Genomic DNA, 25,333 nt, shown 5'->3' on the forward strand with positions numbered 1-25,333 from the left:
CAAAACTAGGGTAGAAAATAGCCTATTACTTATTCATTTTGATGTTTTTTAAAGTAAAAACCAAGCGAACGTCATTAGTTGACCTCAGACAACAATATAACAAAAATTTTAAAAAGCCAGTTCATGACACCCTCGGTACTATCACGCTAATGTTACAATGCATATGGAAGAATTCAGAACAACTTTGTTGTTGGCTACTTCCTATTATTTCTTTATTTTTTTCCTATTGTTTAAAGTTAGTTATTGTTTTTTTGGTTGGGACTTGCCATTATAGTCATTTGAAAGGTCTCAATTGTGCTTTTTCGTTTTTGTATAATGGAACAGGAGTAGGAAACTCATGCCGTGATAAGAGTAGGGTGTCAAGTAAATATAGATTGTTGGACATCCCGATTCCCATTGGGCTCATTAGACATTGTTCTCTTTCTTTCCTACTCTATTTCATTCACTCTCACACTCAGGCATTTTCCACTGGTCTCTAAGAAGGTTAATAGCTGCCCTTTGGCCTCTTCGTGCCCTAGCAGAATTTATGTACTCTCCACAATTTCCATTTTAACCACATACAACCTTCCTGAGCACAGCTTGATTTATCCAGCAGCGCCCTGGCAGAATGTGTCGGCACACTGAACCCTATAAATCCAGAGCAGACTGCATTTCCAAACCGTTCTTCAGCTCTTCAGTGAGTGTGGTCCTTTGTGGTGTTGACCGGGATGGCAAACAAGCACACTATTTAGTTGGCACCTCTTGATCTGGCGGCCTGCATGGTGTGCAGGGCTCATGAATAATTCCCGCTCAAGTCGCTGACTTTGCCCCCCGTATGTTTGCATGTCATCTCTTAGCTTGGCACTTTGGCACTCGGGCGGCGTTAATTATTTATAACGTTCATCATCACTTGCTTTGCTTGACTGAGCTGTGTTGTTCAAGTGTGTGTGAGTGTGCATTTTTAAGTGTGCGTGTGTTTTTAATGTGTGGTTTCTTCTGTGTGTGTGTGAAAACAGCGTGCTCTGTGTTGTAGCGTTTTTAGGTTCTGCCCTTTTATAATGAGGACAGGGTAAACACTGAGCTTTTCATTAATTTATAAACTTACTGGATGGACAAACTCGTTTATTACTTATTTAGAGGCGTTTGTTGCGGGCCACCAGGAAACAAGACGGTCCCGCTCATCTCATGCTGCGGTTCCTTGCTGTCCCTATCACAAGGACGAGCCATTTATCAGCATGTATTTTTGATGGAGTATCTGACGGAGTATTTTGTGTTTCAATAGGCTGATACAGTGTCATCGCCTTCACAAGTTTACACGCGTAGCTCTTACTGGCCAATGTTCGTTACACTCAACCTCACTCCCATCCGGGTCACGGCACCAAATGTTACTGGTCCAACTTGACCCGCTCCGAGTGGGACTGGAACATATGTGTCCATAGATTTATCAACTACTGTACATGTCGAATATCCAGTTAATTCCTTAAGGATAAAATGGAAGCTCCATTTGAAAATCCACATAAATATATCCTATTATGGACATAAAATGAGATTGATGGACCCGCAGAACAAAAAAGGAACCTCTGTAAGCCAGAAGCAGCTCCCAGACGCCTTTTGAAAGTTTTTGTCCAGCTCCCTGGCTCTCTTTGAGACTGCTGTTACCTTGTTTTTCTGGGCATTGGGTGGAAATCTTCATTAATATTTCCAAAAAAAACTGCAAATTTCTTCAGAGAGTTCAGTGCAATATGAAGTCTTTTAAAGAGGTGCTGCTGTTTTCCTTCAGAACAGATGTGTTAATGTTAATATTTCCAGTGTTAAATGGGACAGTCGCATGCTCTCAAATTGGCCACTTTTGTCCATTTTATTTCCAGACTGGCACTTGAAAAGGAATCGCTCTGTAAACATCATATTTCCAGTCAGAGTGACAGCTGTTCATAAAATACCTCTTAATCAGATCTTAAAAGAAACGGTCTGTTTCATGACAACGACAAATGAGTCTATTAAACGCAGATTTTGATATGTTTACCCAGGGCGTTTGGCCTTCATTTTGAAAATCACTTGCTCTTTGTGTGGACTGTACATTCACACGAAGATGAAACAAAACCATTTAAAAACCCATCCGAGACACGGGGCTGAAAAGATTTTTTTTTTAATACAGGCTTTAGGCTGTGCTTTTGAATCATGTTTGCTCAGATGATTATGAAGATTAAGTGTTGTTTCTGAGATCCAGCGAAAACAAAGTGCAGATCCCCCTGATGGCCAACCGCAGGCCTACTGCTCCGCATGTGTGTGTATATGCATGATATAATATGTGTGCGTTGTAGAGACCACCATTACTTTACAGCATCAAAGGTGACCACTGATCCCCTCCACATTCTCATTTACATCGCATGACCATTTTAATGAACCGTGCACGCAACATCTGTACTGGTTGCCTTTACCAGTCTCAAATACCTCTTTCTTATTTTCCTGTCCTAAACGTTGTGGACTTTGTAAAAGTAGATTTTCCTTTTGGTATTTCAGGATCGACAAAAATCCCCCCCCCCCCCCCCCCATATTTAAATCATGGGAACATTTTTTTTCTCTGATATATCAAAATATATAGTGACGTTAGACCTTAGAGCATATAATGTAAAATACATTACAGACCATTTAATGCAGAGCTTCTTTCCTGGGTAGATGAAGGTGTAATTGTTGAATAGGTCCGTGTTATTTTAATATCATCGAGGCACTATTAATGTTTTTAATTAGTATTTATTTTATATTTTGCTTATTTGTCTATATTTTGTTGATTTGGATATTTTAGGAAACAGCCCGAATTATATTAGTTTTATTTTTTTCAGTTTATTTAAATAGCTGGATTATTAAATGGGTGACGTGTGAACAAGTTTGAGAATTCCCCTCACAATCATTTTCAGGCAGGAAATATTGCCCCTTGGTAAAAGATTTTTAATATTGTTATCTGTGTCCAATTTTCTCTATCTGTCTTATTGCAGAAAACATGGTCGTGTTGAGGCAGGATGAGTGTTATATTCAGGGGGCTAACAAGAGACTGAAAGGGGGTAATTGTGTACAAATGACAGTGACTACACACAGGTGGCTGACACAGGCCCTTGCTGACAGCTGTACACAGGTATAGCGTTGTGTACGTGTGTGTTTGTGGCCTTCATATTCAGAGCCTCACTGTGCCACTGTCTTTACTATGCAAATGCAGCTTAAGATGGTTAAATAGATTGAAGAAAGTCAAATGTGACATCATTGAAATTCAAATATGACATTATTGTTAAAATGTTCAGCATTTTAAATCTGATCAACAGCAATGTGAAGGCACTACACAAATTTGTCCAGATTTTTTGTCTGGCCTTGTTGACGCTAGTTACCGAAAGTCTGCAGATTTTTGACAGTCAGAATTGTACGATTTGGGAATATATCGCAGTGTTTGATATAGAATTTGGCTCAGACTGTGATTCTATCAACAGTCCATCCGTTTTTGAACCAAAAAGCAAAAATATGTGGAAAAATAATTATTTTTAACCCTCATTTTGAACTTCGGTCTAAAATGATCTGTTTTTAAGTGATGGCTCCTTCAAGGCATGTCTGTAAACAACCACTGTTATGATTGGCTAACATCATTACATAGGAAAAAGTATCAACACTTCCACGCTATTGTATGCGAGTGCGGTTTTATATGGATATTGTTTTCAAAACACTTAATTTACAGACAAAGCATTATGAAATCATTTACTTGATCCAGTACAGCTGACTGCTTCATGTCAACAAAAGTTTCTTTGCAAATTCTCCATTACATTGTGCCCCCTTTACAAAACAATCTGCAGTCAAATTCTCCAGACAAACATAAAACGCATAAATGATTTCTCATGTCATGATGCTTTTAAGATTTGAAAACCAGTTCATATATTAAAAGTTGTAAGGTGTATTCCAGCTTTAAGTAGAAGATTTTCGAATGCAAGTTTGCAAAAACTGAACTAAGGCTGAAATTATCTACAAAAAGGTTGATTTTAAGTCTGAATGGTTTTGAATTGATTATAGAAAAGTCGACTGAACTTAAAAAAAGTTGTTTGCAAATCAGTATGATGTATTCAAAGATATTTGAGGAACTTTTACATCATACAAAGCATTGTAGATTTCCAATGATGGATGATTATTTGGACATTTGGATTATTGCATGTGTTTAAGCACTTGTGGGCTCATTAGTAAGTTCTCAATTCTCAAATTCGACAGCTTCATATAGATAGTCCTTGATTAGGATTCTGATGTGGTTGAGCTGAACGGCTGGAACGGAGTCTGTAAGAAACACAACCTGTGGAATTTAATTTGGATGCGAGTCAGTTTAACACACGGTTTAAGTTTGTAATGAACACTGTCAGATTCCAGCCAGGCTGCACAGTCTCTTTTTAAACAAACGCACGGAGTGGATCGACGGGACTCGAGGGAGCATGGGGGCCAGCAATGAAAACGAAAACAAAAGAAAGCCAAGGAACGAGGTATTGGTGGAGAGCTGGTGGCTGTCAAGAGCCTTAAAGCGGAGGTACATTTGCGAGTGATAAACTGTGAGAGCGAGCAGAAGATAAAGGTTTGGTTAAAAATCCAATTCCTCCTCAAGAGGTTGATGTGGTTGCCAGTGCAAGTGGACCATCCAAATATCCATTTTGTCCATGTCTTGCCGTCTCCGTTTCCAGCAAGGCTCGACAAATGGTCGTTAACCAGCCAAATTAGAAAAGCAAACTCCCGACAGGCTTATGCACGATCCAGAAAATAATAAACCCTCAATGAGGAGCATCTTCTGGGGGCCTCGAAGCATCCTGGAACTGTCTGGCGTGGACAGAGATAAGCTAAGACAATGAGGCTGGATGGAGCAGGACAGATAGGACTGAAGCCAGTGGAGGATGAGGGCTGCTGTTTGCTGCCATGGTCTTGAGCCTTTCTGGAGCCACAACACACTGCATTTTGATTATATTTTTGTAATTTCATTTATGTTGCATTAGCTAAGAACTGTGTGTCATAATTGTGAGTTAATAAGCTCTGTATTTAGGTTCTTATTGATGTTGGATTGCAAATAGAATCACAGTCTGGAAATGTTTTTTATTTTTTTATTAAAAGTGTGCTTTATAAAAATCCATTATTCAAATTAAATAAACATAATTATATAAGAATAATGTCATTGATAATATTGCAAAGGAAAACAATATATATTCACTCCCTCTGAACTTAAAGGGGATGTGTGTAATTTTTGCACCGCCAAAAGCAAAAAAATAAATAAAAAAAATACAAGTAATGACTGTTTTTTAAGTTTCTAAATGGGTAAACCCACCCCAAACTTTTTGAGGAAACCAACCAAATGGATGGATTTTTGGAGTTTTAAAGCATTTTCACATTGAAAACTTACACAAATCACCTTTAAATTGAGTGTCACCCCAGTCACCTTCACAGCCCGACTGGTCAACCCCAGAGGAACTTAGGTTTTGGGTGGCATAAGTCAATTCAGGTGACCAGTTGGAAAAGGGCTGCTAAGCTCCAAGGACTTAACAGCTGATGCCTAAAGCCCACCTGGCCTCACTCTGGTCGGTCAGAGAGTTCAAATATGGCCACGATGGATCATATGAGGCATTGAAACACTATTAAGTAATTATTAAGGCACTGCTGCTTTGTAACAGTGTCTTTCTTTCTCACACCCTCGCATCATTAACATAGCTTTAAATGGACTCTTAAAAGCTTGCCATCCAGTCAAATCAAACCAAGAAACCAAAAAAAAACTAATTTTAAATAACAATGTTTCATAACTCCAATGTCTTTCAGTAAATATAAAAAAAGCAATCTCAGTGAACTGGATGGTAAACATTTAAATGTGCACATTTTTAAACCACATTAAAGTTTTAGAAAATGCATTGTGTTATAATGGTTCAAAATACAAAAGAAATCACCCCTGCACATGCAAAAAAAAAAAAAGTTTAGTGAAGATTAAAAATATGTAAACTGTATATGTGTACATATATATATTTTTAAATAAATATCTTTAAAAAAAATACACATTTTTATTGTTTTGATATTTTCTTCCAAATAATTGCAATGGTATATAAGCAGCTATTATTTTTCTACTTTAAATATGGCAAAAAGACTAATCTGATCTCCAACTTCAGACATATAATTCACAGTTCATTGTCCAAATGCATAGTTTTAGAGAGATCTCTTCAGCTGTCTCTCTTGGGTTCTGTTACGTTACAGTATGTGGCCGTTGAAATGACAAATATGGCAAAAACCTGATGGTAAAAATAAATAAATAAATGCCCACACTATTTATCAACAAAGGCCATATTTAACTCTCTTTTTGTCTGTGTCTTTTTGCCTGATGTAAGAGGTCAAAATGTCACATTTGAATCTGGAATTTGAATAGGCATTGTGAAGACATTTACTCTAGTTTTTGACATTTGTTCAAAGTTCTATACTTAACTTCATTTGGATGTGGACTTCACACTTTTGCTCCAATTTCTCCACAATCACATTGGACTAATTTGGGCTATTTTTTTCAGAGATAAGAACTTATCATAGTTCTGTTGCAGGTGAGGTAAGGTTGTTTCTCCCTTTTTCCAACATTCAGGGTCTATCTCACAGTCTACTGTTAGTCATCCCATCCAAATTTCCTGCCAGTCATCTGGTAGAACTTCATGTTGAAAGGCCTGTAGAAGTCTCGAAGTCTCTGCACGACCTCAGGGTCAATGTTTGGGTGGGTCCGCCCTTTGGTTTTACCCAGGCAATGGGGCTTGCTGCTGCCCTCTGCCTTTTTGAGACAAGGGAAGCCCTTGGTCTGGTTGAAGTAGAAGTGTTTGTCTGTGATAATCCTCTTGAGCCCCAAGAAGTCCTGCACGCGGCCCAGCTCTCCGGCCGGGTCGCTGATCAGCCGTTCTCCGCTCACGAACAGGATCTGGCTCATAGGGAAGAACTGCAGCCAGTTGTCCAGGTGTTTGGCGTAGATGCCGATCTGAATGGCGCTCCACGAGGTGTCGATCAACCCTGTAGTCCTGTTTTTGAACGTCAGGCTCTCAAAAGTAGGAATGTCAGGCTTCTTGGACAGTGTCTGCGTGTAGTCAGAGATGGCTCGTGTGACGGGGTCCCGGACCACCACGATCAGCTTGGTGTCGCGGGACAGGGCGTAGATTCGAGCCGGAGCCTCGCGGGTCACAAAGTAGCTTGGTGTTTTCTCCATGGTGATCTGGCCCTCCAGGGTCTTAGGCATCAGGTCTCTGTAAAGAAACCGAGATTAGCTGATGAAATTATAGCAACAGTTATGCTAACAGCCAATATGTACCCTACTGGTCAAAAGATAACGGTGTATATATATTTGTACAGTATATTGTCATGACTCATGATGCATATTTTTCGACGTTTTTTGTTTTTTTAGTAGTTCAAACGAGCCCGTTCTCATCCCAAGGCGTCATTGACAACGCTTTTGCCAAAGCGTAGACATCCAATGCACATGGCACCCTTTAGCGTCAATTTGAGACGCAGATATATATGGGGTCCTAAACCTACCATAACCGAAGCATCTCATATTGACGCTAAAGGGTGCCATGAGCGATTGATGTCTACGCTTTGGCAAAAGCGTTGTATATGACGCCTTGGGATGCGAATGCGTTGTTCAAACTGTTTCTAAATCTTTGTTCTCTCTCTCTAAAACAGCATCTAACACTCAGACTTCTGAAAGTTGACCTCTGTTCATTTCTGAGAGAATGACTGCTTTTCTCAGAGGCTCTTAGTGCTAATTGAGACTCCATTAGAGCATCAGGCAGTGACCTGAACATCACATGACCCTAGACCCGTCTTCTATCATTGGTTTCTTTCCCTTTGTAGCACATTTACTGGCAAGACAAATTATTCGTCAAAACTGCAAGACAGTGACAAAAAAATAAAAAATAAAATAATAAAGTTTCTGCTCATGCTGGCTTTTAAGATAGTCCACTCTTAAGAAAAATAACCATATTAATAACCATAATCAATTGTTTCCAATACAAGCTAAGCAGGGGCATGTGATTTTTCTCTTGTGCTTTGCATTCTAGCCCTTTCAGATCTCGAAGAGGAAGAAAAGAGTCTAATCTGTTTGTCCATGCCGCTCTCACCCTCTCTTCCCCACTGCTCTCCAGTGCCTTCAAGACACTGACCTGAACCAAAGAGGATAAAAGCAGTGGATTAATGATTTACAGCACTGCACTCCACCATTTAGAGCCTCATAAGGCCCGTTTGCTTCAAATTCAGCCCAAGTGCAGAATGCAGGCCTCAATTATTTATCTCCCTCCACTTGGGGGGTTTAAGCCCTGACAAAATGGCCTCCCTCAACCCCGATGTCAGTTTATGGCCTGTAATGGCATTAGTGGGCTGGACTCATTGGCTTTAGATAACCCTTTTGGTCGCTCTGAAAAAGGTCCTTAGTTTTCATTGACAATTGTATTTCTTGTCACATGGCACCACAAATTCATGCCTCCTGGTAAAAACAAGAGCCCAGCGGCTATCCAGCATGTAGCGAGTGTGCAGCTGGTCCGCTTCGCTCAAGTGAACATCGTAGGTTGCTGATTGAGTCGGGCTTGCAGCACTCCCACAGACGGAAGTTGTTACTGGAGCACCAATTAAAGTGGTGATGTAACACACAGCAAAACTTTTTGCATGCATATTAATAACTTGTTTTTCCATTTAAGCCAATGTTTTAGCTTTCAGTATGCTTATAACAGGTTCAGTACCCCCAAAATAACCAAGGATAAAGCGTTTTGCTCATGAGGATAACGATCATACTTAGGTTTTAATGGGGTGTTTTAAAAATGTAACATAATTTAAACAAGCCGTATGAGCTCCATATGTGAATTTGTGACTAATTATTGATGGGTAGATTTCTAATGGCCAGGTGGGCCCAACTTGCTGATGTGGCATCATATCCTGTAGGTCGTGAGGTCATTAGGGACAAACTTTGTCCATTGCAAAATGCACTACATTGCTTGTTTTATGAAATAGACATGAGCTTGGTCCAAACATAGCATTTATATTTAATAAGTTGCATCCTTCTTGTTGTCAAGGCAAAGTAGTTGTGCTGAAAGTAAGTCCAGCTACCACAATCCCACAAATTAATTTCAAAATAATGGGTATGGAAACTCTTTAGAATTCATTTTTTTGTTACATACAATTCAAAAGTTTGGGGTTGGTGATTTGAAAGAAGTCTCTTATGCTGACCATGGCTGCATTAACTTACTACAAAATATAGTAAAAACAGTAATAGTGTGAATATATTATCACAATTAAAAATAACTGTTTTCGATTTTAATATATCTACATATAAAAATGTAATTTATTCCTGTGATGGCAAAGCTGAATTGTCAGCATATATAATTAAATACAAATATATATTTTATAAATTTGATTCATTTAATTTTATTGTTTTCCTCACTAGCTCAACAGTGTGCTTCAGTTTCATTCTTTCTTTTTGGAAAAAAAAAACACAAAAACATCTGATTGCTGACTTTCTCCTTATCTGTTCCAAGGATGAATGGAAATCATAGAGGTTTGGGAGCACCATTAATAAATCATGACTATCATAAAATATTCCTTTTAGGGTGCACCAACCCTTAAAAATATGAGTACAAGAAATGAGTAAAAGACCGGAATCATCTTTTGGGATGCGATTGTTTGAAATAGACCAGCAGTCAGGATAAATCTTCTTTCTGTCACAGCGCAAGGCCATTTCTCAGACATTAGAGCCCGTAGAGAGTTTACAAGTTAAACAAACTCTTGTATCAGATGATATAAGCGAGAGAGAGAGGGGGATAAGGGAGAGCAGGGAAGACGAAAAGATGGACAGCTTTCACAGCTTTACCGTTCTCTGAGGGACAGTATAAAAGGGAGGGTGCTGCTAGTGAAAGAATATTTTCCTCCATTCCCTGGCAAGGGAAAGTAAGGCTTTCTCTAACAGATGTTTATTGGCGGCGCAAATGATGTAACACTTGAAGTAGCGTTGCCTCCGAGCACAAATGATTTACAGTCCTTTCAGAGCTGTGTTTGATGTCTTCTTCACGCTGGAAGAATATGACTCCCTGAACACACATTCAGCCATTTAATACAGGCAGAAAGCTTCAGCCATTAAACACATCCGGTTCATTGCAGGGTCCGACACGTAGCGATCCAACTGAAGAATATCAGCCAAATGTTCTCATATGCAGACAATGAGCTTTAATGGGACCGTTTCACTCATCCACAGGTTGTTTCAAACCCGGATGACAATTAAAAACGATGCAAAAAGGACTTTACAACTATTATAATATACAATCTAAGAGTCAACTATTTTAAATAATAATGCGTTTCTTGAGTTCAAAACAGACTCAATAATCTGGTTGAATTACCCACTTATTGGAGGGGAAGATTGTAATTTACTTAAATGTTGGTTTGTTTCCCACCTAGAGCTATTGTATGATTTAATAAGACATGGAATATAGTGAAAATATTAAACAAAATTAAACTGCTCCATAGAAAAAAATGTAGTTACACCAGTTTGGATGACGTGAGGGTGAGTATGTGATCACACAATTCTCATTTTTGAGTGTACTATCCCTTTAAGCAAAGCAAGTTACATATATATTGGATCGTGATGTTAAATTATCCAAAATCAAACTAATTAAAAAAAAACATTTTCATAATATTACAAGCTGCATGAAAAAATTTAGAACAAAATGGCTTGAAAAGGCACTATAGCATATTGCACAAATTCATTCAACCTTTTCTTAAAGCATTCTGCTCCATTTGTGTTTAATACAAATGAACTGCTGCCAAGCATCTCTCTTCATATCAGGCCAGATTTACGTCTTCCTGCTGTAGTGCGAGCGTGGCGCACGGGGACAGACGGGGGCACGGCGAGTCAAACGGGCGGTAATCACAAAAGGCACGAGGGTACAGAGGCCACACCGCTGTAGATTCATGTCTCCCCATAGAGAGGTAAAGCACCCATAAATATCTTCCACAACTCCACGCTGGCAACCAAGGCAGATAATTGTCAGATAATTGGCTCAATATTTCTAGCCTCTGGCCAGGCAGTCTCTTTCTCTCATTCTTTCTCTTTTTCTCACCGCTGAACTCTAGTGGAGGTCAATGGAGTGTGTCTGTGATTTACAACCACCGTCACAGTCTTAGCGTGTGTGAGTCTATGTGTTTTGAAATAACACAAATTAACTACAACTGTCTGACTTTGTGACCCTGTCAGCCAGTACTTTATGTTGCTGCGATGGTTCACCTGTCCTAAAGCGGCCGAAGTTTGCGAGTATACGTGAGAGCGAATCACTTCTGACGGACAGCAGAGCAGGTGATTGCTGGAAATGATATGTGTTTCTACTCCGAGATCACTCAACCATCAAGAAGGCTCTGGCTGTTGTGAAAGGCAAAAGCATTGCAAGCTGTTATTGTCTGACATGTCTGTGGGATTTTGTTATTTGCCATCCACACAGAGTAGATTGTCTTATGTCATCTATTGTAGTTTTTTTCACTTCACTTTCCAGCAAATATCTTGTCTTGCACACTCAAGGCAGAGAGTGAGATCTGTGTGTAAGAGGTTGTGCATTTTGCTTAAAGGGATACTCCACTTTTTTTTGGAAATAGGCTCATTTTACAACTCCCCCAGAGTTAAACAGTTGAGTTTTACCATTTTTAAATCAATTCAGCTGATTTTCTGACATTTAGAAGAATATAAGTAACCTGACCATTTCTGGTCTCATTGACTTCCATAGTATATATTTTTTCCTACTATGGAAGTCAATGGGACCAAAAACTGTCTGGTTTCTGATATTTTTCTAAATATCAGAAAATCGGCTGAATGGATTCGAAAACGGTAAAACTCAACTGTTTAACTCTGGGGGAGTTGTAAAATGAGCCTATTTCCAAAAAAAGTGGAGTATCCCTTTAAGAAATACAGATTGTGTTAGAGTAGCGGAAGGCATTGCATCATTACCATTACACAGATCTCTGGAATACTTGGTTCTGATTGGTCAATCACAGCTTTCTGCTGTTAAATTTTTGCCTATATTACAATGACTGCTAAATTACATTGAACAGGCTGTGATAGCTGTCGTATTCCTAAAGATAGATGTTAGGGGTGTAACAATATATCGTGCCACAATATATCGCAATACAAAAAAGCAACAATACATATTGTGGATATTGACAATATGTATTGTGGATAGTTACCCAAAATAAAAATGACTGTGTGAGAAAAGATTCTCACAAAGGTTTTAGTGTCAGTACTACATTAAACTACTATATATAATGTTGAATTTAATGTACAATAATGCAATGGGGGAATATTTGTGGGTCCTAATAATGCCAAATGACTTACTGTATGTAACTTGACCAGTAAAAAATGTCCAACATTATTTTAAATATATCTAAATATATTAAATATATCTAGTCAGAAAAAGTGCAAGACTATTCATCTAAAATAATTCTGTATTTTCTGCTTCAGAATCATGAATATTTTTATTCTGGTGTCACCATTGTCCTTGGGTTACAAGCACCGAGTCCAAGCCTATTCATTTAAACCCACAATATAATATCAGTTAGCATTTTAATCAACAATACAATTTTTGTTAACCTTTTATCATTTGTCTTGGATTATCGCAATAATATCGTATCATGAGTTCAGTATCGCCGTCATATGTATCGGATCGTGACATTAGGGTATCGTTACACCCCTAATAGATGTGGATCAGCTTGACTGACGTAATCTGCCAGAACTAATGATTTGCTTGATCACAAAATAATAAATAAATAATCAAATATTTTTCATATTACTTAAATACTTTGATTTTAAATATATAATATAATATAAAAAGGCATTTTTATTTTGTTAATAATAGATATATAGATCACATTAGAATGACCGAACATGACCATCCAAAAATAAGGTAATTCAATCTGAGTTTAGCAAAAAAAAAAAGCACAGGAATTCAAGCTCTTGGATTTATAGTTGCATGGTGTGCAGGGAAATCTGCAGAAAGGTTTACTATATTTCATTTCATAAAACAAATAAACTGGATAAAACTGTAGGGACATATTTCTCAAGGAGACTAAATATGGGAGATGAAATTTTAAACAAATGGTTCATTTCATGACGTATTCAAGAATGCAAAGATTTTCACCGGTACCTTATGGTATTAATTCAGTCTGTGATTTAAACTCCTGTCATAATCCAATAAAATCTAATTTAGGCATTTGAGCAAAGTTTCCAGACCTCTCTCTCACACACACATTGTATTTTATTCAAAGCACAGTCAAAATGGGCCAGTGCAAGGCAAAGTGCACACTGAAAGAAAAGGTTTTTTTTTATGGTGAGGCGCTCTTGCACTGTAATGGGAATAATGGGGAAGCCGGAAATTGGTTAGATGCATATAAAAATTCTATATTGAATGCTATTTATTAAACCTTATTTTGGACAAATAAATCTGTCCACAGGAAGTGTGGTAAAGTGTTGGTTTGGTGTGTTGCAGGTGTTTTCTTTCTCCCCCCTCACCCCCCCTTCTACACCAAACTACCTTTGCACAATTTCGTAAAATTTTTATAGAGTTAGCTTTACAGTCTGTTCTTATAAATATATCAGCAGCATTTTAAGCACACAGTGTGGCTCTCTCTGTCACTCTCTCTGTCTACGTCTCTCTGTGCCTTGAGTGAGTCCCAAGTTTGTTGTGTAAGAGGAAAAATAAGCAGGATCTCTGTGGCAACCTTCTTTTGAATAATTCACCCTGTCTAACTGTAGAAAATGATGGGCTAGAATGAAAGAAAGAGAGAGAAACCACACTCTGTGCCATCAGAGGATGAACATGCTTTTACGTTCCACCGGTTAAAATCCACACCCACACGCACTCACACACACAGACATGAAAAACCTCGTCTTCTCCTTACGGCCTTCCGTTATGAGATGGGAAACTTTAATGTTGCATTTGCTTTGAGGGAAAACCCTGACCGCTCCTCTGATCCTCTTGGCAGCTAAACTGGGCTGTGGATTGAAAAGTGAATGCTTGAAATGAGCCGAGTGTGGCTGAAGACATTTGTGGATTTATAGTCTTGATCCCCCACCCCGCTGCCGTCGCAGAAACAGACCAAACGAGACGGGTTACTAGAGAGGGTTTTTTAATGCATTAGAGTGAGTGTGTGCAACTGGAGGCATCGTCTAAGTGTGTGTGTGTGTAGTTATGTTCAGGATAACATACTGTAGTGTAGTATGCATAGAATATCCTTAATTTTCCAAACTGTGAAGTACAGCACAGTTTACTGCTTGGAATATCGTATACCACAATACCTTGGACTTGACTTGACTTTGAATGATCAAAGAAATCACCACTGTGATTTTCAGCATATCTTTTTTAAGTTATTGCCTAATATATTTGAGTATTATAATGGATTTTACACCTCTCGTCACTGACAATTAAGATGCAAAATAAATCTTTGCATATGCGTTTCCAAGTGTGTTTGGGTTTGTGCTTATATGTGTGTTTGTGTGGTAGGCTAAAGCCTACGCCTAAGGCTTTGGTGTAAGTTTGAAACTACTCTTCAGCATAGCATCTGCATTACTTTTTAATGTCTTTCTGACCCACTTGTTTCTGAGTTGCAGAGTCATAGGAGTTACAGACACAATTATTCTTAAAGATGTTAGTGTCTTACACACTTTCAATCCTCTTTTTCAGCAAATTCAAGAGGGTATCAAGAACTTAAAAGACTGATAAGATGCCTAAACTTAATGCCAAGCCTAATTTTTAGAGGTTTTGTATTCCCTGAAGATCAACTTAATACCTAAGTGGTGCTGGTTCTTGTCCGTGTAGAAGTATGATTGTAACTTTTTCAGTAAATCTACATTTGAGGTACTGAAAATTTATGTCAAATGACTGGTCAAGTGGAAGTGTTTAACTTAATCGTTTCACGGGTGCAGGACACCATATGTTTATTAAGAGTCAGCACCGAATGAAAAAAAAATGTCTGTGTGTTCGATTGCTGAGCTGTGCAGAGATTAGTTAACTTTAAACGGCCTATTCTTTAGTATATCCTCTTCCATTTAAGCCCTCCGTTAAGAGGCAATGATTTTCTGCCAGGTTCAGTCTTTCTGCCAGGCGTGGATACGATCCCTCAAGAGGAAGCTGGGGACGATTAGACGTCTGTTACACCAGACCTATTAAAAATCCCCCAGTAAGAACCACAAGCAAAAAAATAACAACAAAAAAAACTTGACCTCTGCAAAACAACAATCACTTCATCCCCAGTTACAGACTGTTTGATTTCACAGTCTTTCACAGTTTTATTTAGAGTATAACTCCTTAACTTTATGAATAAGGACCAGGTATACAGAGGGATTTACTATATAATTAAATATGTTTACAGAACAGTGAAAATATCTCTGTGTATATTTGCTAAGTGACTTTTATACTACTAGTTGCAAGCACTTTTTGATGGTACTAGCACATTTAAGAAGAATCTTACTAGATTTGCTGTAATATGTCAGCAGTTGGAATAATCTATACAGATTGTACATTTGGGCTCAATACAGAAGGCGAAACTTGCGTTCACCACTTCGATTGAGTGATTGTTTTGTATGTGCAGCTCAATTTAAGCTCAGCTCAGTTTAATTTATTATTTCAGTTTTCAATTGTCAGTGCTTTATAATTTATATCAATTTTATTTTAATATGAGTATTTTTGTGCTTTCAAAGTTACTGTTAAATGATATAATTCAAATAGCATCTGTAAATTTCTCAGGTTCGGGCAGGTTATCTCGTGGCATTTGCATGTTTGATTTAAAATTGTAAACCTTTATTGAAACCTTTATTTTGGCCACTTTTAGTTAGTTTTTGGATGCATGAAAATAAACTTTGACTTAATTAATATATTCACAAATACGCACTTTTTTTATGCTTGGCATGCTGAACCAGAAACACACATGCTGTGACCACATTATGTTCTTCTGTGTTTTCTACAGCTGAGGTGATCAAACCCAACACATGGCAGCCATGCTGCGGTGATGCTCACAGTATCATTAGTCTGGCACTCCTACAGTGAAATCTGCAGGTACTTGCTTCTTCTAAATGACTTTCAGACCTCTAGTATGTCTGCATATGCTCTCTATTACAACAGAGGCTCAGAGGATACGCTCCACATGTCAGAGTTCTTCCTGTTAGTTGTGACGCTGTGGGTGAGAGACCTGCACTGACTGCTAGTTCAAGTTGTGCTCTAGGCCCTACTGTGAAGTTTTGCTTGGTATTTTACCCCTTCTGTGCTCTCTATGAGGTCTCTAATATCATTGCCAGTGGGGTTTTGACCCCCCTGTCTGCAGATACAGTATGCAGAGTAAAGAATCAGATTCTTTCTTTATTAAGATTACTACTCTAAATTCTGATTAGATTAGCCTGCAGTACTGTTAAAAAATGAGAATGAGAATGTGGACTTTTTGCAAGTTTCATTCTTGACGGTTTTGGATAAATACTCACCTAAAGGATTATTAGGAACATCTGTTCAATTTCTCATTAATGCAATACTTTAGTGCATTTAGGGGTGTGGTCCTGGTCAAGAAATCTCCTGAACTCCAAACTGAATGTCAAAATGGGAAGGAAAGGTGATTTAAGCATTTTTTAAGCAAGAGTATTTCACAATCTGCTCAGTTACTGGGATTTTCATGCACAACCATTTCTAGGGTTTACAAAGAATGGTGTGTAAAGGGAAAAACATCCAGTATGCGGCAGTCCTGTGGGCGAAAATGCCTTGTTGATGCTAGAGGTCAGAGGAGAATGGGCCGACTGATTCAAGCTGATAGAAGAGCAACTTTGTCTTTGACTGAAATGTTCATTACTTATTACAACCGAGGTGTGCAGCAAAGCATTTGTGAAGCCACAACACGCACAACCTTGAGGCGGATGGGCTACAACAGCAGAAGACCCCGGGTACCACTCATCTCCACTACAAATAGGAAAAAGAGGCTATAATTTGCAAGAGCTCACTAAAATTGAATACTGGAAAAATGTTGCCTGGTCCGATGAGTCTCGATTTCTGTTGAGATTCAGATGGCAGAGTGAGAATTTGGCGTAAACAGAATGAGAACATTGATCCATCATGCCTTGTTACCACTGTGCAGGCTGGTGGTGGTGGTGTAATGGTGTGGGGGATGTTTTCTTGGCACACTTTAGGCCCCTTAGTGCCAAATGGGTATTGTTTAAATGCCACGGCCTACCTGAGCATTGTTTCTGAACAAGTCTATCCCTTTATGACCACCATGTACCCATCCTCTGATGGCTACTTCCAGCAGGATGATGCACCATGTCACAAAGCTCGAATCATTTAAGATTGGTTTCTTGAACATGACAATGAGTTCACTGAACTAAAATGGCCCCCACAGTCTCCAGATCTCAACCCAATAGAGCATCTTTGGGATGTGGTGGAACGGGACTGCAAGATGCTATCCTAATATGGGCCAACATTTCTAAAGAATGCTTTCAGCACCTTGTTGAATGAATGCCATGTAGAATTAAGGCAGTTCTGAAGGCGAAGGGGGTCAAACACAGTATTAGTATGGTGTTCCTAATAATCCTTTAGGTGAGTGTAAAAGAGGTACACTGAAGCATACACTTTGTGGAAAGAGCTTGAACCAACACATCTGCTGTTATAAACAACAAGTGAAAAATTTAAAGGATAATTTAATATTTTGAATCCATACAATAGCTTTCTGTGAAGTACAGACCTAAATAAACGGCATTATTTACTGATAATATTCACTTCCAGTGAGCTATTAACAACTGTGAACAGAACATTTCAGTGAGTTGAACTCGAAATCTGAATCGTCCATATAGTAAGTCAAGTCAAGTCACATTTATTTATATAGCGCTTTTCACAATACAGATTGTATCAAAGCAGCTTCACAGTGATAACATGAAAGTAGTACAACACAGATCAACAACATTGCTAAACACTAAATAACCCCAACTGAGCAAGCCAAAAGCAAGGCGACAGTGGCAAGGAACCAAACTCCATCAGATTGGATGGAGAAAAAACCTTGGGAGAACCCAGGCTCAGTCGGAGGCCAGTTCTCCTCTGGCTTACATTCATATTGTTTATATATAAATATTAAATATAATATTGTAACTCATGAATAGATCATTCAGGCTATATTTGTGAACAGAATCAACTGCTCCATTGCAATGATATGACTCAAAATAATAGTTTGGTCGTGAATTTCACATTGTTACTTTTTTCCTCACAGTTTTGGCCTATTTCTCACGAAAATTGTATGGCTTCTAAAAACATAGTATATTTATTTTAGCATGACTCATATAGACTACTTTTTAAAAAGTGTATATGATAGTTGTATGGTACTTTTTGAAGCTTGAAAGCTTTGGACCCCATTGTAATTGCATGGAAAAACTGTTCAGTTTCTCCTGTTAAATAGAAGAAAGTAACTCATATGTGTGACATTAGGGTGAGTAAATGATGACAGAACTTTTAGTTTTGGTTGACTTATTCCTACTATCTGTAGTCTGACAATTAAAAAAGTAGTCGTGTAGAAAGTTGGTGTCAGAACGAGCACCATCGGGCTTCCTGCTTCAGAGAGCCTCATTTGTATCGTGAACATCAAGAACGAAACTTGCAAAAAAGGTTATTTTGTCTAGTCCACGTTCTGAGATTAGGACCAGAAGAGATGGTTCAGCATTCTCCAAAGGAGAGAAATTCATCAGAGCCACTATAAATCAAACTGGGTGAAGATGACATGAACAAGCTGCTCTGTGCTCAAACTTTCCTCTTTTGTGTGTGGCTCTGGTAACAGAGCTATAAATTAGACACTGTGCTCTCATTGCTTGTCTAATATGGACCAGCAGTTCTGAAACCAATGCCCTATGGCTGTGAAATAAGTCCGAGAGGCTCGTTCATCATCTGGATTTTTTAATTTATTGAAATAGAGACTGATGTCACCGTTTACTTCTGAGTTCACTCCCGGATCACCCCGTGTTTGCTGCTTCAGTAAAACTGAAGTAATAAAAGTTCATGTAAGTATATGACTTAATAACTGATAGTGTGTGGAGTATGCTTGTGTGAATGCAAATAGGGCCAGCACATGGGTGCACACTCACACACCACCAATGCTGTAAAGAAGGGAAATCCCAACTCAATTCCCGGCACCTGGTCCTCCCACAATATAAGAGCATGTAGAACAGCAGCTGAATAAGGCAGCCATTGTTCTGGTCTGTTTTATGAATCTCTTTATAATCTCTAAAATATCTCTGATATTTTGGCGCCTTTTCAAAAGAATGAACAATAATGATAGTAGTTTGCTAAAACTTCAACAACAACGAAAAACACCAGAAAGAGTATGCCAACCCAGCACCTTTTGATACTATTTTCAACATACTGTGACATGAAATGTACTAATCTTGCATTCTATGTAATAGTAGCAGATTGGGATGTTTGGCTTGAGCTGTTATAAGATATGTTTGTCTAGCCCATTTTGGACACAAATAGCATACAGAAAAAAAAAAACCTGATTAAACAGTCTGAAGCTGTGCAGGGTCAACCTGTAAAATGGGATTTCTACAAAAGCCAGAGGTTTACTTCCTTTGTATATTATAATACAGACGTTTTGATATCTGCACCACTTTTATTGACCTATTTAGACCAATAATATGAGCTAGAAGGAGGCAGAGACCGAGTAGTGCGGTTTGGGAATGGATGAAAGTAGGGAAAAGGGAAGATGATAAATAAAAAAAAAGAAGGCTTAGGGATGAACCATCAAGCACTTTATGGAAGAGTGAGGAGCAAAGCTGATTATACAGAGTCTGCTCTCTCTCTAAGTCCCTCGCTGGTTGTCTTAAACTTTTCTTCTCTTACTGTAAGCTATAATCTTTATTTCTTCCTTGTTTAATTTCTGCTCTTTCATCAGCCTTACTTGCACTTTACTGTCACTCTCACTCTCTCTCTTCTCTTCCTGAGCTCTTTCCATGTGATTATACTTGAGTCTGTTCTTCACTCAGTCTCTGTTCCTCATCAGCTCTCTCTCTCTCTCTTTCCATAAGACTCTTATACTTTGAGCTCGGCTAACACAAAAGACTCCCATCCTGCTCTGCCTGTCATGGTGCCAGTTCACTCACAACTCTTCCCTGCGCTGCTACAGCCTGCCATCATACAGACTTCACAGCTCAGATTAGCATGTTTAAAATGCCATTTTATCCCATGCTTCATATAAACTCATTACAGTGCTTGCAAGGCAGCACATAGATTAATATTGCTTAAACATCTTGGTTAGGGGTTTGTTTTAAATTTTAAAACTGTTATTTGTCATTTTTTAACTATTTATTTATTTAAATGCATACATAAATATTTAATTTCCTATACAACATTAAGTATGCAAAGCATACTTTGGATGTCAATGACAGTGCATAGCAAAGTTTAATGTTGAACCTGCGACATAGGTAATATTTGCTTGCTGAATCAAAATTGGTCTTCTTTCTTGCATGTATTTGCATACTGAATTAAGATCTTTCTTTTCTTTATTATATCTTTTTAAAACCGAAGTTTAAACCTAAGCTTACCTTAAACTTTCTACCTCGCTGCCTTTCCTTCAGGAAACGCAAATCTAGTTCCATATACTCTCACATACTACATTCTACAAGGATTTTTTTGCACATTAGCATGTTCAGAAAAACAAAAAACAGTGTGGTTGCCCATCACAAGGGCGATTAAAAGTCTGTTGCTTTAAATATTTGATGGGTTTTCATCCCCCTTTCTTCTTACATATTGGGCGGAACAAGTAATGTGCCTCATAATAATGTGTTAGTTGTAATTTATCCGAACGAGAAGTGTGAAGAAAGGCAGGAGGTCTAGAAAATGGTGAAAAAAAGGGGTGGGCTAATGTGCTATTTCCATTTTGGAGGCCTTTTTTGTTGCATTAAAGCCATTAAGTAAATAGCTCAAGGAGAAATGGAGCTGTGTGCACCTCGTTCAGATCCTGGAGTGGCTGAATCATGTGGTACAGGTGACCGTGACGGTAAAATGAAAGAACTGTGCTATCTGTGGCAGTTGAATTAGTATGTTTAATATGCAGGAAGATTGAAATAGAGCGAAAGAGATGAGTAGGGAAATGAAGAAAGCCTTTGTGGTTTGTAACGTGTCTGAACTGAGCAGTGGTTGGACTGGGCTTGAACCCAGATTCAACAGAACCCAAAAATATGCGGTGAACCCTGATAAAAAGAAATATCTGTCCTGGGAGAATAGAAACATGTAGAAATACCTCTTCCTTTTTCCTACAGTGAAGGAAAATCCATACCGCTAGGTAGAAACGGTCCTTTTGCTGTGTGACGGAGGGTGTTGTGAAAAGCTGTCAACAATGGTTAGGTTTTCGACGGGACTGTTATTTAAATGAAGAGGAGAAGATGAAGAATGGATTACAGAAGGATGCTGTTGTAAGACTTTAACAAAATACCTATTGAGAACTTGAAACGAAACAGAAAGATTGGTTTTTGATAGAGTGACTTTTCGGAAAATATGCCACTTTTGCAAACAAGAAAAACAATGGATGAATTTCAATTTCGAATGTTGGCAAGTTTTTATGGAGCCTTTTGTTTAAAACAAACTGACAAAATACATCCATGTGAACGATGATGCTTCTTTCGGTGGTTTATTTATACACAATCAAAGTTATCGGTCTTAACACTAATGTGCTTATTTCAAAAATGTCTCTCGCTAAATACACTTATATTCAAAGCAACACACTCTTCATGGCAGTGATTATAAATGAACAGTTGTCTGTGTCGGCCTTAATGGCATACAGGGGTGTTGGGGTGGGCCGTCCCGAAATGATAACTCGCCTAATCAATCAGAGAGATTTTACTCTATTTTTTTATACTGATGCAATCGCTCCTCAGAACGCATTAGCATAATGGGAGAGTGCTGAAGGAAGATAATGTGTGAATTTTTGGGGAATCGAGAGAGAGAGAGATTGAGGGAGGAGGCCATGCTTGAAAGACAAATGCCCTGCACACACCAAACAAAGTCTATGGATAAAAACGGGGCGTGAAAAGAACGATTAGAGATTGAAATGGATTATAATGAGGACTGGATCACTGTACGAGCATCGCTTAAGGAAAAAGCATTTGCCAAAATATAGAGAATAAAATGCGTATTAGCTGCATTCATATTCTCTGTGATTTAACATCTGATATATAATGGCATCTGATTTGCATATACATTAGCTATCACGAGCAGTACGATGTATGAAAATTGCAGTGGAGGCAGTTGGTCATTTACGCGCAGTTTGAGGCAGCAGAAGTGGGTAGATTAAAAACAAGAGGGGTTTTTTTTGCAATCATGCGGAAAGAATTCTGCCAGCTCTAAATCTTTCAGCGCTTTAGTTTAAAGAAGCTCCGCAACAGTATTTGTGTCAGTGTGAGAAAGTGATGACAGGTAAATGAGCACTTAAAAATGACATTGACATTTACTCTTCCTCCGCATCATTAACACATTTCCACATATTTAAATTGTTTACGTCAAATATGGTGCAGCGTTCAGCCCGATCTCATGAGAAAGCAAGAAGCTGTATTATTTTAACACAAACAATGTGGGACAAGTTATTTGCAGGGTCCAAAGATATAGGGATAGGAAAACCCAATAACTAGGCAGGTCTTCTGAGTCCGTTCTTCCTTCTTCTCTGAGCAGATGAAGTAATAAAGGACCTCACGGTCTAACACAGTCTCATCCCAAGACGTCATTTAACTGACGTCTTTTGACCATACGTCAACATCCGCCGTTTTAGTTTCAAGTTTCAAGTTTGAGTTTATTTATATAGCACGTTTAAAGGCTGACCAAAGTGCTGAACAATACACATGATAAGAAAAACAAAAGAAAAGACAAGGACAAACCACACATTCATGACAGAAACTCACAATGAGTTTAAAGCTAAAGAAAAAAAATAGGTTTTAAGAGAGGATTTAAAAACAGCTAAAGATTACATGACGATCCTGGGACGTCATACAACTGACGCCTTACCTTTAACGTCAGTTAGGTGATGGGGTAGGTTTAGGTCTGGGGTAGAGTTAGGATCCAATAACGTCATCTAACCGACGTTAAAGGGTACCCTAAAACGGCGGATGTTGACGTATGTTCAAAAGACGTCCCAAGACGTTAGTTATATGACGTCTTGGGATGAGAGACTGCGCTGCACGGTCTGATCTGGCCTTGTGTCGGAACATTGATGTGTGGGATTGTCTACTTAGAGGATCATTAGGTGTGGTGGGAGGGCCTGATGCCTCATTTGTGTTAATATAATGTCTCAGAGGAGTGTAATGGAATTATGGTTGTTGCGGAAACTCTGAGGGACCTCAATTAAGGTGATAAGCAAATGAAAATGAATCACCCACAATGGTCCGGCTGTGTACAGTAAACACCGGGAGGAAACGGGAAGTGATCTGACTGAGATATTTTTTTTAAAAGGACATAAATCTCTGTTAAAGCTTTTTCCCAAGCTGTTTTCCCAAAGGTCTCTTGCTCCGAACAAAAAGGAGGATTTTTAAACTTCCTCAGAGATAAAATGAGGAGGAGTAATAAATACTTCCAGAAGACTATGGCTAAATATAACTTGAGTTATGTGAGTTTGATAAACTTATGTGGATAAGAAAAGGCCAGTTCGTCTTGAGGTGATTATTCTATGTATTGCAGTAAAGCATGGTGATTTACAACAAGTGGCTCAAACTTTTTTCTTTTTTTTTTTCTCACCCTCTTCTAATGTAATACTTACTGTTGTAACTGTGCATTTGCATGCCACACTTAAAATGCATTTTAATAAAAATTATATTTAATAAAAAGTGACATCTGAAATTAAAATGAATCCCAAGCTTTTCTCAGAACTTATACTCTTCGGTTTTAGCAAAATATAGTTCATCAACTAATGTCTGACAACCAGAAGGTAAATATAAATATTGTTCAATTTAATTTATTTATCCCATTATTTTTTATATTTTAAATCTTTATAATAAATTGGTTTGATGTTTTTTTTTTAATGATTTGTATGTGTCTAAATTGTCCAAATACTTTCTGTGACCTCTATATACAGTGAATTGAGGTCAACAGTCAATATACAAACAAATACAAGCAGGGCTAGACTGAGTCAAAAAAAATCGGCCCTAGCATTTTGTCCCAGACTGGCCCATATGGTCATAATAAACACATTCATGACATGAAAGTAGTCCTGCTTACTGCGGTCTCTATACTCACTCATCTCTCCTTACTATCATCATCAGCCACGCAAGCTTTATTTTTTCACGCTATTTCTCTGCACATTCCTTGCGTTTCTTCTCCATCTCTCTGACTATTTTGAAAGAGACTGCACACTGGCTTTGAGCCAAATGGGGGAGGTGTTTGAAGATGTGATTGGGCCAGCACAGTGTCAATCAAGAAAATAACCAATGGGCCGCTGATCTACGTGTTTCATGGGCCGGTCTGTACATTTTTTATTTTTTATTTTTTTAAGTATGAGATATATCGGCCCAAAAAGCAAGTCGTCCCACCGGGAAAGTGCCCAATCTGCCAGATGGCCAATCTGCCCCTTAATACAAGTAAACCTACTTGTATTTAAGTAGAGACAGCGGAAACATCAGTACTTGAGACAGTAGCTGAAGGGCGTGTCTCTCAAAAGGATGAAGGAATGAGAGATTTGAAGGACCTCAGAGGCATCGCAGTTCTCAGGGTGTCCTGTTTCAGGAGGATGTCATTAAAAACAATCTTTTCCTGTCTCATCTGTCCAAGCTCTTTAAAAATGCTGTCACACTCTCTCAAAAGAATGACATGGATACAGTACTAGTGTGCGGTCTGAGCGTTATTAAATGTTTAAGGCTTTAGGGTCAGGTCGTGAAGGGGACATACAAGCTAGTGGTAGATTTTTGTTTCGAGTATATGAGGAACTAGTTAAAATTTATTTTAATTAAATTTATTTTCAGCATAGATGTAGTTTAGTTTATTACCATTCAAGTAATTGAAAGTGAAATGCAATTGTCCTCTTGTCTCACATTTTTGTTTGGTGTTGCAGAAATTACACACTTGGTCCTGAAAAACTAGGGAATTTCAAAAGTATGACTAAAAAAGTCATGGAAATGAATAAACTCATAAAAGTTTATAGAAAAGTCATGGATATTTCAAGTCAATTTTTTTGTTTTGCTTTTGAATCATATCTTAGGCAAGAAATTACTCTTTGTGAGCGCGATAATCTATACAATTATTTTATTTTTGTCTGAAGTCATGGAAATGTCTAAAATTTTCTAGCTCTTACAGACTTTGTGAGTATGATCTATTTTTTTTTAATCCTCGAC

The 25,333-nt window shown here is 38.3% G+C and overlaps 1 protein-coding gene across 1 annotated transcript in view; it reads right to left on the minus strand.

The window, feature by feature from the left end:
* Nucleotides 1-6,592: 6,592 nt before the first annotated feature.
* LOC120474725 (heparan sulfate glucosamine 3-O-sulfotransferase 3A1) overlaps nucleotides 6,593-25,333 on the minus strand; it is a 34,106-nt gene continuing 15,365 nt past the window's right edge. The window contains exon 2 of the mRNA XM_039665271.2: nucleotides 6,593-7,235. Within this exon, the coding sequence (XP_039521205.2) occupies nucleotides 6,614-7,235 (622 nt within the window). The 3' untranslated portion in view covers nucleotides 6,593-6,613. The remainder of the gene's footprint in view (nucleotides 7,236-25,333) is intronic.

This window comes from Pimephales promelas, chromosome 17, assembly GCF_988280905.1.
Source record: "Pimephales promelas chromosome 17, fPimPro1.hap1.1, whole genome shotgun sequence".
NCBI classification, from domain to species: Eukaryota; Metazoa; Chordata; class Actinopteri; order Cypriniformes; family Leuciscidae; genus Pimephales; species Pimephales promelas.